Here is a 13,887-nt window from a genome sequence, read left to right as displayed (position 1 = left end):
CCTATCATTGGGACGCAGAAGTCTCAAAGTGTCGGATTGTTCACCCGCTAATAGGGAACGTGAGCTGGGTTTAGACCGTCGTGAGACAGGTTAGTTTTACCCTACTGATGAATTATATGATATAATAATTTATATATATATAGTATTGTGACAGTAATCCAACTTGGTACGAGAGGATTAGTTGGTTCAGACAATTGGTACAGCAATTGGTTGACAAACCAGTGTTGCGAAGCTAAGTCTGTTGGATAATGACTGAACGCCTCTTAAGTCAGAACCCATGCTGATTAGACAATATTATTTCGTTCTTTTTTGTTAAACTTTTATAGTTAATGTAAAAGAGAAATTATATATGTATTTTTTTACAAATGCATAAATAATCCTATGTAGTTTCCTAATTTTTAGGGAACCTAATCGTAATTTAACAACAAAAAAGAATTTCACTAATTGTAGACGACTTTTTTGCCTCAGGGTGCTGTAAACATGAAAGTAAACTTTGTTTTACGATCTGTTGAGGCTTATCCCTAGTGGTAAAGTGTTTTTTTTAATTTAAAAAAAGAATATGTTTAAAGTGATAAACTTTAAATATAACATATTTTGAACAGTTTTAAAAAATCAATGTTAAAAAAAAATTAATAATAAATAATAATTGGAAAAATTTATAAATATGAGTTTATGAAATAGGGATAAAAAAGGGTTAAAAAGGTTATAATGTAATATTTAGAATTCGTAATATAATGGCATAGGTATAGTGTAGATTAAGGAGACCTATGAGTTATCAGATGATGAGTTAAAAATATAATAGAGTTATGTTGTTTGTTGAAATAAGTTTATTGATATATAAGATAAATGTTGTATTTTGAACAATACTATTAATAAAATAGCATGCAGAAAAAAAAATATATAGTCTCTGAACATTTTTCTTACGGTAATATTTATAAAAGTGGATTGAAAGGAATTATTAATGAATGAACTTATATACTAAATAATATAATAAAAAGAAATTAATTTTGTTACATATTGTAAAATGAAATTTTACGTAAATTTATGTTTGAAATTTATTTTTATGATTTTATAATTTATTTTTTTTAAATAAAATATCCTCATTATAGTTAATAATAACACGGAATAAATATTATTATGTATATCATTATATTTGTATTAGGAAAAGAGTTTATTATAGGGAACATATTTTATATTAAAAAATATATATATTTATATATATATTTTTAATGTGTTATTTTTTTTTTTTTTTAATAAAGATCAGAACGATTATTAAAAATAATATTATTCACCTATTGAAGATCTCATCAAGGAGTTAAAAATAAATTGAATTTTATTTGTTCATGTTAAAGTATGCGAAGTTAATAAATATACTCATTAAAATGTATACACTATGTATATTGTACAAATTTTTTTTTATTAATGCACTACATAAAAGGAGAATGAAGTAAATATATAATTGTAAGGGAATTTTTTTCTTTTTTTATTAGAAAAAAACAATTAAAAAAAAAAAAAATTTTTTTTTGAACTATTTTTGTTATTAGTTTTATTAGGTATATAATAAAAATGTATGATATGGGTACAATAATAATAGTGTATAAATTAGTTCAAGTAGGAAATGAATAATAGGCTAGATAATAAATAAGGTATGTGTTTTAAATAATTAATAAAATAAGAACAATTTTCTATGTGCTTATTTGTAGTGTATATGTTAGATACTACAGTAAGGCGAATAAACGAACACCCAGTTAATAAAATACAAACATACAATTTTTTTTTTTTTTTGAACATTTTAGCTATTTGGTTCGTGTGCTCTTGGATAAATTCTCCAGATTTAAAATATCATATTTAGTGAAGAATCATTGTAACTTCGTATTTTAAAAGGTTAGCAACTAGTTTTATTAACTATAAAATAGTTAATACATTTATGATACTATGAAAAACTTAAATTGATTAAAAATTTTTTAAATAAAAAAAATAAGTAAACTTAAAGATTGGAGTACTAATATAATGCATAATATACATTTTATGAAAATATAAATATAACATCTAGAATAAAAATTTTTCATTTCCATATTTTAATTTTTCACATATTATTTATATATAATGAAGAAAATATAAATATTTCATATATCTTAAATAAAATTATATATAAGCAGGAAATCTATTTTTCTTGATTAAAATACATATGTTTAAATAAATTTTTTACTTTAAAAAAATTATATTGCTAATATAAGATATAAAAAAAATATATATAATAATAAAAAATATTTATTAAAAATTATTATTTTTTTTAGAGAGATTATTCTTTTGCATCTAAGCAATTCTAGAACTTTGTAATTATCATATTCTTATATATTCGAACCAAAATTACATATTTAAAAAGAATTTATAATTGGTTTTATGCACCAGAATAAAAATAATTTATCACTAAATTCATGATTACACATTTAGAAATATCAAAAAAAAAAATATATATATCTATACCTAAAAGAAAATATAAAAATAAGTATTTTATTTCTTATTACTACTAATACTATATTATATATATAGTTACTAAACGCATATAAATACTACACATCATACATACGTAAATATTTATTTCTTTTATTATTATAATAAGAACATAAAAGAAGGTTAATTTCTATATTAGCTAATAATATAGTATGTATTAATATTAGTTTTTTACTATATTTTCATTTATTGGTAATTATAAATATACTATCTAATAATATAAAAAATGAAAAAATTTAAATGTAGTAAATTATTTATATTTAAAATATTCATTTATAGTAACAACGTATTTACAGTTAAAATATGTAAATAAGCTATTTTTACTAAACTTATTAGCAAATTTTAATTATTTTTGCAAAAAAAAATTTAAATTGCATTAATAAATGTATTTGTGTTATTTAATTAATATGTATTTTTTTTTTGAGTATATATATATAAAATATATTTTTATTAGATTATCATTGCAATATATTTGTGAATTATTTACTTAAATCCAAATGATTTTAACAAAATATATGTAAGGTTTTTTTTTCTTATAAAGTAAAAGTTTTCATTTTCTTCATAAAATATAGAATTATTTAGTCAAAATGAATATTAAATTTTTTAGATAAGTTCCTTCATACGGAATAAAACTTTCTAAACTGGAGAAATTTATGAATTTAGCATACATATATATCGAATATACTGATTTATTAGTTGTCTGTTCAAAGATTTCTGTAGAGTATTAAACAAACAAATTAATAAAAAGTATGTAGAATAATCTATATTGGTTTTGGTCATTACAACAATGTTTTTGCTAATGATAAGTTTAATATAATAGCTTTTTATGTTATGAAATAAATATTTTATTTATTATAACAGTTATAATCCTTTAAATAAGAATGTTAATTCAATATTTTTATTATTCTTAATAATTATTTTATAAGATACATGTTTATATAACTTAATAAAACATATATACTTATTTTTATTAAAACATAAATCTTCAAATAAAAATCTTTGATAATATACAAAATAAGCCTTTCTTTACGTTATATTAAAAATTAAGGTATTTAAAAATATTAATATTTTTATTTACTAAATGTAAGTATTAATATTATAATTATCATTTTAAATTGTGAATTAATAATTAAAATATATTTATTTATATGTCTATATAAATGATTTATTCTTATGAATTTCACATTTAATCAATATTTTATGAAATAAATGTATTTGTAAAAAAAAAAAAAAAATTACATCAAAATTTTATAAGAACATGAATAGTTATTTTTAATAATCAAAAAACGAGTGAACACGTTTTTTAATATTCTTTGTTTTAATTATGAAAGTTTCACTTAGAAAAATAGATAAAATCAATATAATTTTCTTGTAACTTATATTAAACTTCATAAATTTTTTTTTATAATTAATAATATAAATTTTAAAAAGATATAAAAAATGAAGAAAAAAGAATTAATAACATTACTCTTTTGTTTCATTGCATTTTATCATATTATTTTATCTAATTTAATTTAATTTAATTTAATCTTTTTTTATTTTTTCTAATTTGTCTACCATCTAACTAAAATTTTTTTTGAAAGATAATTTTTTTATTTTTCAAAAAGAAAAAAGTTAAAATACTCGAAATTCTTTCGTATTTTTATTTTGTTATTTATGTACAATTTTTAACGTTTACTCAACTTTAAAGAATATTTTTTCTTAAGAAAAACTAATTTTTCTTTTAGAAAAATAAATTTTAAATTTCTATAAATTAATCATGCTTTTTTATGAATTAAGTGATGAAGTTTGTGAAAACTTATAAATTTTATATTATTTTATTTTTTTTCATTTTTTTAGTAAGCGCAGCTATTGCTAAACATTGTTCATGAACGTAAAAGTTAATTTTTTTATAAATTAATTATTGTTTTAAAGTATTTAAAAAAATATATATTTATATATATATATATATTTTTCTTTTTTATATAATGCAATGTATCATATTTAAATAATTTTTATGAAAAGGAATTAAATAGGCAGGTTATGAATCAAAAGCCTTAAAGTAGTTTTATGATAGTAAGTATGTGTAATTTTTTTTTTTCTATAACTTTATAAAGAATTAGTATATAAATTCAAAATTTAGCAATAAAAAGGGAAAAATATTTACTTCAATAAATTCTTACTTAAAATACATATTAATTAAAAAATATAAAAAAAGAAAATTTGCTAACTTTACATCTAATATATCAATGTAAAATTAGTATTAGTATTAATATTATCTTTATTTTAGTTAAAAGATATTCTTAATTCACAGTATTAAACTTAAAAAAAATGAATAAATCGCAAATTCAAGACGAAATAAAAAAAAGTTTTGAAAAAAAAAAAAAAACTCATACTATAATTATATTTATTTATTTATTTTTTTCCTATAATTCACTTAAACATAGACAAATAATGTCAGCTATATAATCAACATTATCTTTAGTAATTCCCGAAACATTTATTCTTCCGCTATGTATTATATAGATATGATAAAATCTTAACTTTTCAAAAATTTTACCAATAAGTGGAATATAAACAAATATACCTCTCTGTTTTTTATATTTATTCCATTCGTAATTTAAATTATACTTTTTTTGATGAAATTCTAGCTTTTCGAGAAATAAAATGCGTTTATTATTAATATGTTCTGACAATTCACATAAATCTTTTATCCAAGAGGATTTCAATTTTTCATTTCTTAAAATTTCACATATAACTCTATTAACATGAACAGATGGGGTACCGTAGCTTGCTTCAGCAATACTACATAACTTATTAGCAACTGATTGTCTTTGAGACTTATTTTCACAAATAATATGTAATGCACCAGCACGACTACCATAGATAGCCATACATTTCGAAAAGGTTTGAGATACAATAAAAGCAATTCCATTTTCTTCAAATTTTCTAATTAATAATACATCTTTCTCTAAGCTAGAATTCCCAAAACATAAATAAGCAACATCAAAAACAACTATGTGTTTTTTTTTTAAAAAAATATCAATAATCTCTTCAAAATATTCTTCTTTAATATTCATACTACATGGATTACAAGCAAAAGTTTGAAGAATAATGCATGAGCCATCTTCAATATTTTTTAAATCATTTAAAAAAAGATCGTAATTTATATCCCCTAAATTGCTATCATAAAAATTTAAATATTTTGGAGTTAAGTCACATGCTTTTATCATAGTAACATGTGTTACATAATAAGAATTAGTTACATATATACATTTAATATTTAAACTCTTTAAAAATTTGATTGCTAAAAATATAGAACCGTCTCCTCCAATGGTTTGAATAGTACATATCCTTTTTTCTTTCATATATTTTGAATTTTTTCCAAATAGTAGCTCTTGCGTTAAAATAGAAAATTCTTTTGTTCCATTAGTAAATATATATGGTTTATCTTTATATTGTTCTATAACTATTTTCTCCGCTTCATTGACACTTTTAAATGAGTAATAATTTCCATCTTCCGCCATAATTGCACCAAAAGATAAATTTACTTTTTTATTTGATTTATCTTTTATATAATCAAGTGCAGTTTCTAAAATAATGTCACCTCGGGTAGATTTTAAATTTAACAACGCCTTATCCATTTTTTCTTTATAATTATCCCAATGAAAAGAAATTAATTTTTACTAAAAATAATAATTATAATAATAATTCTTAAGAAGGCAAAACTAAAGTTGGCACACATTTAAAAAAAAAAATTATAGTAAAAATAAAAAAAAAAAAAGATATTTATTTAAAATTTTTTTGTTATCTATTTATTTATTTTCATTTTTAATAAATAACAAAAAATCAATTTTTTTTACCTTAAAAAAGGTATTAACTTTATTCAAATGTAGTTTTGCAAAAAAAGGAAAAAAATAAGGTGAAATATAAAAATGAATCTGTAAAAATATTTTATTTTCTCATGATACATAGAATTTACATTTTAGAAAATATTACATATAGTGAAATATGAAAATTAAAATACCAAAATAAAAAAAATTTAAATAAAATATCATTTTGAAAGACTATGCTATTAAAATTAGTTTACTTTTCCATTCTCTCTTCCCACCAATAGTAAATTTTTTTTGAACATTTTACTGTTAATTATATATCTACACTTAAATATATACTTTTATTTACCTTTTTAATTATTATCACATAATTTATACATAAAAGTATCTTTATGCTCATTATTTCAACTGTAATTTCATTTTTGCATGTTATATTGACAATAATATTCCAATACTATTTTTTTTTTAATATAATATAATTATATTTTTATTTTGTTTTATACTTCATTTTTTTTATCATCATCAGCAATTGTTAAATAGTTACTACTTTAATGTGTAATTCGTACATATGCATATATATATATAGTTATTTATTTATTTTTTAATTTATTTTTTTTATTGTACTTAATAATATTTTAGTCATTCTATTATTTTACACAATTTTTCCTTTCCTTGTTTTTTTGCTTGCTTTTTTTTCTTTTAGTAATAATTCCAATTTTTATATTAACTTTTTTATAAAATAATTTATGCATGCAAATATAACTCCAATATACCTTGTTATTACAAAAATATAACTGCCATATAATAAAAATATTATTGTATTATTAAAATATAATAATGATAGCATTAATATTCACTTACTGTAAAATTAGTGCATATTCTCTATTTAAATTTCTTTTTAATCTTATTTTTCTTTTCATTAATATTATTTAACGAAATAAACATTGTTATTACATCATTGTAGTACAATAATACAATTTTAATAAAATAAAATTAAAATTATTATTGTCTTCATAATATTTGAAATTTATTAAAATTTGAAACTCACATTATCACCATGAATGATACTTATGTGCTAAATGAATTATTTATTTAAAAATTTTTTTTTTACTATTATAATTAATAAAATATAATTTGAATTTTATTTTAATAATAATTTTATTATTGTTAATGGGTGTAACTACGGATATTAAAAACTTTTTTTTTTTTTTAGCTTTACCATACCTGAAATAATGTAAATTTTACAATGTTAAATTAATTTTTATATAAATGAATCTTAGTAATATTTTATTAAAAATATAAATACTTTAAAAATAAAATATAATATTTTTTTTTTATTACATTTAGAAAAAAAATAGAAAAACTAAAATTTTTTTTCAACGATTTTTTTATAATATATTATTGCATTAATCAAATAATATTTATATAGAAAAGAAAAAATAAAATTTTGCTTTCATTTAATTATTTTCATGAAAATTCTTCATCTGTAAAAAATAAAAAAAATTATTTAAATAATATTTTAAAATGAAGAAAATTTTCGAATATTTTATATACAATTTTATAAAAAATTTATTTTGAAAGAATAGAATATATAAAAGTTATTTAAATGAATATTTAAAAAACATAAAATAAATGTGTGGAAATGTAAAATTGAATGTTAAAAAAAATACAATTAAAATAAATTTCTAAAAAATTATTTAAAGTTCTATAGTATAATTTATATAATATTGTAAAATTATTATAAATTTTTCTTTTCATCCTTTTTAACTTATTTTTTATTATTTTTGAAAGAAACAAACTATTTATTAAATTATAAGATATTTTTTAGAATGCATAAAATTATTTTATTCATCTAAAAAGTTAGTTTTTTATCAAATTTTATTACCAATTAAAAAAAGACAATATCACTTGCAACTTTATAAGATTTCTTCTTTATATTAACAATAAATATAATTATGAATTCAGAAAAAAAAAACTATATTTTTTTTTTTGCAGGATATAATTCTATATTTTTTCTAAAAACTTTTCATATATATTATAAATTTATTTTATTAATTTGCTTTTTAGTGACTTTTCTAGAGCACTGAACAAACAAATTAATGAAGAGAAATATAAAGACGCCCCTAATTTTACTTATTGTAAAAAATATTTATACTACCACTATGTAAATTTTATATATATCATATACATAACTGAGAAATTATTTTAAGGATATTTATTTACCTAAAATACACTTTTATTTTTATTAGAAATTTAAATCCTTGTTAAAACTATTGATCATGTAAAATAATTAATTTAAACAAATAAATTTTAAATTATGGCTATTAACAGTATTTCGAAAATAAATAAAAATTAAATATTATAAAAACAAAATAACTTTTGTTTTTCTTTTTGATTTAGAATTAAAACTTTTTTTTTTAAAAATGAATTCTATTTGAGAACCAAAATTTTTACAAAAACATTTCCATTATATCTTTTATTATATTTTCAAAAAAAAAAAAATTGCCTTTTTTTTTTTTTTAACTATACAAGGCATGGGTCTATAATTTGTATATTAACAACTATTGTCTTATAAAAATTTAATGATATCTTTTGTTAACCACCATTTATGATTTTCCATTTTAATTTATTTTAACATATACATAAGTAAAACGCTTTAAAAAAAAGCTATATATGAATATAAAAAATTTATTAATTGAATATTCTGCTATAACTTTTTAATTGGAACTACATAGATAAAGAATATGAAAATTTTAATTATCATTTTTTTATGTATTATTATAATTGTTTGAGAAAACCATGTGAATAAAAATTTTGCTAAATTAATACTTTCCAGAAAATTTAATAAAATATTTTATTAAAAAATTAAAAATTATTTTATATATATATAAATTACTGCTGGAACAAATAAAATTAAAAAAGAAAAATGATCATTTTATTAATTCTTCTGTATTCTTTATATTTTTTTTTTCTATATAAATTAAAAAAAGGAATTTTTATTTTTTTAGAAAAGGTAGAAAAGGAAAAAGAAAATAGATGAATGAATAATTATTTATTTAAAAATAAAATTTTGTGAGAATATAAATATTTAATTATATTTATATTATAAAAATTTATACTTTATTTTTTCAATGATATTATTTAATAAAATCCATTTCTCATTATTCTGAATAGATTATATATAATCTTAGTTGTCTACTCAGTTAATAAAATATATTATCAACCTTATATGATAGTTCATACGAAAAATAGCGAGTTAGCCATGCATTCTTTTAAAAAAAGAATTTATCGTTTTTTTTTTTGTGTTATACTATTTTTGTTAAATTTATTTTTATTTATTTTAAAAAGAAAAAAGGAAAATTATATTTATTTTTTTGATGAAATGTTTTTTGAAATGAAATGTTTGTTGTCAAATTGAACTAATTTTAAAACGATAAAAAAATGAATTAAAAATTTAAGAAAAAAAACAAAAAGGATTTTGTATTTATTATTATTTATTTTTAAGTATTTTTGAATGGCTGTTACCAACTATAATTTAAGTTTATTTTTTTTGATTTAATCAAACAACTTTCATATAATCAATAGCTTTAACCAGGATTTAAATTTTTAATAAAAACAAAGGTTTATTTTTATTAAAGTAAATAAATCCTTGGAAACAACAATTGCTCAATTATGTAATATATATATATAAGGTTTATGTGTTAATAGCATAAATATATTTTTACAATAATTAATAAAATCACCTTCATATTCTCTTTATTAATTTTTTTTTTCAATGCTCTAGGTCAATGAATAAGAAATTAATAAATTACTACCATGTTTCTATTATATTGGTATAATCTTTCTTAAGAAAGTTTTAAAATGAACAAAATTTACATAAATATCTTCTGAAAAATATTTTTTTTATAACTCATTTTATTATTTTTTTCTTATTATATAAATTAATTTTATCTTTTTTTTTCTTTAAAATAGAAATGGTTATTTTAAAATAGTTAAAGTACACTAAATTATGTTGAAAGATAAATATGAAGTATCTTTTAAAAAGTTTTTTTTTAATACTAAAAATTTAGTAGCAGAAATTATTATTTTATAATGGAATAATTATAGTTTTCTTAGAAAGTTTTTTATTATCTTTGGTGTAATTATAATTGGAGCTTCACGATTAATATTTTATGAGGTATATCCTAGGAGGCAAATTCTGTGAAAATTAGAAATATGAGAATATGAAAAAAGTACTAAGAAAATATAAATTTAAGTAAACATATTGACTATGTTTTTCCAAAGGAAATGGAGAAAAAAGAATTGTGGTCATTGAAAGAAATGCACCATATAATAAGTATAAAAATGAAATATATTTAATACCCATATTAGTAAAGATTAAGAAGCAAATAGAGGATAATATGTTGATTCCGTGTTTCAAGGATTTTTTAGATGATTGAATTAATAATTTAAAATATAGTACAATCTCTACTAGTTTTATTTATTATAAAAATACTTTTTAATGAATGTGTAATCTTAATATAACTACATCACTATTAATTTCCTGTTAAATGACTTATATAAAGTACTGAATAAACTAACTAATAATAAGCATACGAAGAAATTTCTACTAATTTTAATGAGTTTATTACACATTTTATTAGGAATTGTAGTTAATATTAAATAAGTATTTGATTATTTAAAAATATGTGAGACTTTACATATGGTTCTTATACAACATATAACAAGTATCATATGTAAATATAAGAACAATAATTTTAATAAAAGTATTTTCTCTATTAATATTTATATTTTTATATTTTTTGGTACTTTGATATTTCCTTTTGGGCGTTTATCTATTTTTTTTTTTTTTTTGATACATTCCATTTTCTATAATTATTAGTACCAATAACGCATCTTAATTAAAATTATTATTTTAATAAAATAAAAATTAACATGCATAAGTGATATAAGTATGCATTTATTAAAAAAATGCATATTCTCATTTACGAGACTCATAAATCTAGAGTATCTTAGCTAGTATGAATTTTAATTTTTTCTAATTCAAAGTGGTTCATATTCTACGAGTTTTAATTCATGCAAATATAGAGAGTTTCATATTGAACGCTTATTCGCTATTCATTTTAAGGAATGTCGTTTGTGCATACTGGATTATCGTAAAGACAGGCTAATATATGTCTTTAATAACCAGAATAGTATGTCTAAATAATAGAATATAGGACTAAAAATTTTCAATAACTTTTATGAAAGTTTAAGAAAAAAAATTATTGAAAATATACTTTATTTTCTATACTATTTTTCTATTGAAGTCTTATTATAATTCTCATTTTTAATTTTTTTTTAATTTTATAATAATATTAACCATAAAATTTAACTGAAGTTTTCTTCAAAAAAAAATTAGTAATTTTAATTTTAAAATTTTATCATATGTAAAATGCCATAATTTCATTTTAAAATTATTTTACATATGAACTAAAAGAAATTTAATAAAATTGCCATATCTTTAACTACATAAATAACCTTTGAAATGTTGTTAATTAAAAATTTTCTTTGTTTTAATTATTTGTATATTTATTTTATCATTATTTTTATAAATTTTTTCAGGATTTTTCTCCATTTAGGAGATGATTAATTATTAAAAGCTTTCATATTATCTAAGTTATACATAGAAATGTAAAAATATAGACGTTATTTTACTAATAAATAAGATATGTATAATTAATTAGTGGATAATACTTATTCTCAATTTTTATTTTCTCAAAATATTATTAGGTGTAAAATCTTATATGCATTTTTAATAATTTAGAAAAGTATACAAATAGAAATATATTATGTATGTGATATTTATTTAAAATGAAAAATTTTATATACTAAAATAATGATAAATTATACTTTTTTTGTGTATAAATCAACAGGGTATATTTTTTACTTTTTTTAGTTGTAAATATTAACAAAAAAAATTTCAATAAAAAAAAAATAAAATTAATATATATAGAATTTATTTAAAATTTTTCTAGAATATTTCCTACGAAAAATTAAAATGAAATTAAAGAAAATAATAAAAAAATAAATTATGATTCATAAAATATATATGAAATAATTTTTATCATAGAATTTAATAAAACTAAATGTGATTTATTAACGAAATTTTTTTTATTTCTCATAAATTTCATGTAATAAAAACAAGTAATATATTTTTCAAATATATTTATTAATTTATTACTTATGTAATGATATGTATATATAAAAGCTATTTATTATCCAAAAAAATTAAAATTTTTGAACCTGAAAATTTCAATGATTAGATACATATAAAGTCAAATTTAAGTTATCTATTCATTTTTTTATTGCTTATTCGATTACTATGTTTATAAATCAATAAATATTTAAATAAAAAGAAATAATTTAAATAAATAAATTTATTTATATATACAATTATATTAAAGAATAATATATAAATTCTATAAAACCATATAAATAAAATAAAAAAAGTTTTAAAAAATCTAAATTTCTCTTTTTTTTCTTATAAAATTACTTCTATAATTTTTACAAAATTATTAGTTCTTTATTTTTTCATTCCTCAATTAATACATTTTATGCAACCTATTTTTCTTCAATTAAAAAGAAGAGATTAGTGTAACTATTAGAAAAATAGTTGTATATTATATACAAAACCGTAAATAATTAATTAATATAATTTAGTATTTTCTCAAATACAAAGTATGTGATTATCGTATCCAAAATACAAAAATAATAATTTTCTTTTTCCTTAAGAAATTAAAAATCTTTTAATAATTTTTGAATCTATTAAAGCATATTTTCTTTTTAATAACTTCATTTTAATAATATTTTATATTATAAAATAATTAGTCTGCATAAATTAAAATTGGAATTAATCTATTTAGATAATAGTAACAAAAAATAAAAAAAAATAAATATCGTTTATAAAAAAAAAATCATATGCAACATCTGCTATATTTAACATATTCTTTGTATTATCTTTTTCATTTTAAAGTAATTCATAATATTATATTTTTTAAGTATGAATAATTTTCAAAAATATAAATCTTATACTTAAAAAAAAATATATTTTCAAGTTTTCTTTCTTTTCTTTTTATTTTTATAATAATTAATTTATATGTAATGAAAAACATACGCATTTTAAAAAAATTACAGATATTAAGAAAAAAAGATACATTTAAAAACATGTTAGGAGATGAAAAAAAAAGAAAATATATTTTATAATGTTTTAGAATTTTAATTTTTCATTTAATTTTGTATTATAGTATCATCTCTAAAATTGGTTAATAAAAGGTATTATTAACCTTTTGTAGCATGCTAAGCTAGTTGCTAGTTGTATACGTACAAGTTAGCCATGCACTGACGCTAGTCCTTTATATATAAAAAAAAAAAAAAAAAAAAAATAAAGTTATTTTTTTTTGTTTGTTTATTTATATATATATACATCTTTGTAATTTAAAAAAAAAAAAAAAAAAAAAATATATAGCATAAAGAGGTTTAACTGAAAAACATACTTAGTACTGATTTAATTCATAATTTA

At 17.5% G+C, this 13,887-nt stretch overlaps 1 protein-coding gene across 1 annotated transcript; it reads right to left on the bottom strand.

The window, feature by feature from the left end:
• Positions 1–4,919: 4,919 nt before the first annotated feature.
• On the bottom strand, positions 4,920–6,137 carry PRELSG_0026600 (aspartate aminotransferase, putative; the record flags this gene model as incomplete). Its single annotated transcript, XM_028675623.1, has 1 exon — positions 4,920–6,137. The coding sequence occupies one exon, from the start codon at positions 6,135–6,137 to the stop codon at positions 4,920–4,922; it is 1,218 nt and encodes a 405-aa protein (XP_028531158.1).
• Positions 6,138–13,887: the final 7,750 nt, after the last annotated feature.

Source organism: Plasmodium relictum (genome assembly GCF_900005765.1).
Source record: "Plasmodium relictum strain SGS1 genome assembly, contig: PRELSG_00_v1_376, whole genome shotgun sequence".
Taxonomy (NCBI): domain Eukaryota; phylum Apicomplexa; class Aconoidasida; order Haemosporida; family Plasmodiidae; genus Plasmodium; species Plasmodium relictum.
The sequence above is the reverse complement of the archived record's forward strand: the minus strand, read 5'-3'. Positions and strand labels throughout refer to the sequence as shown.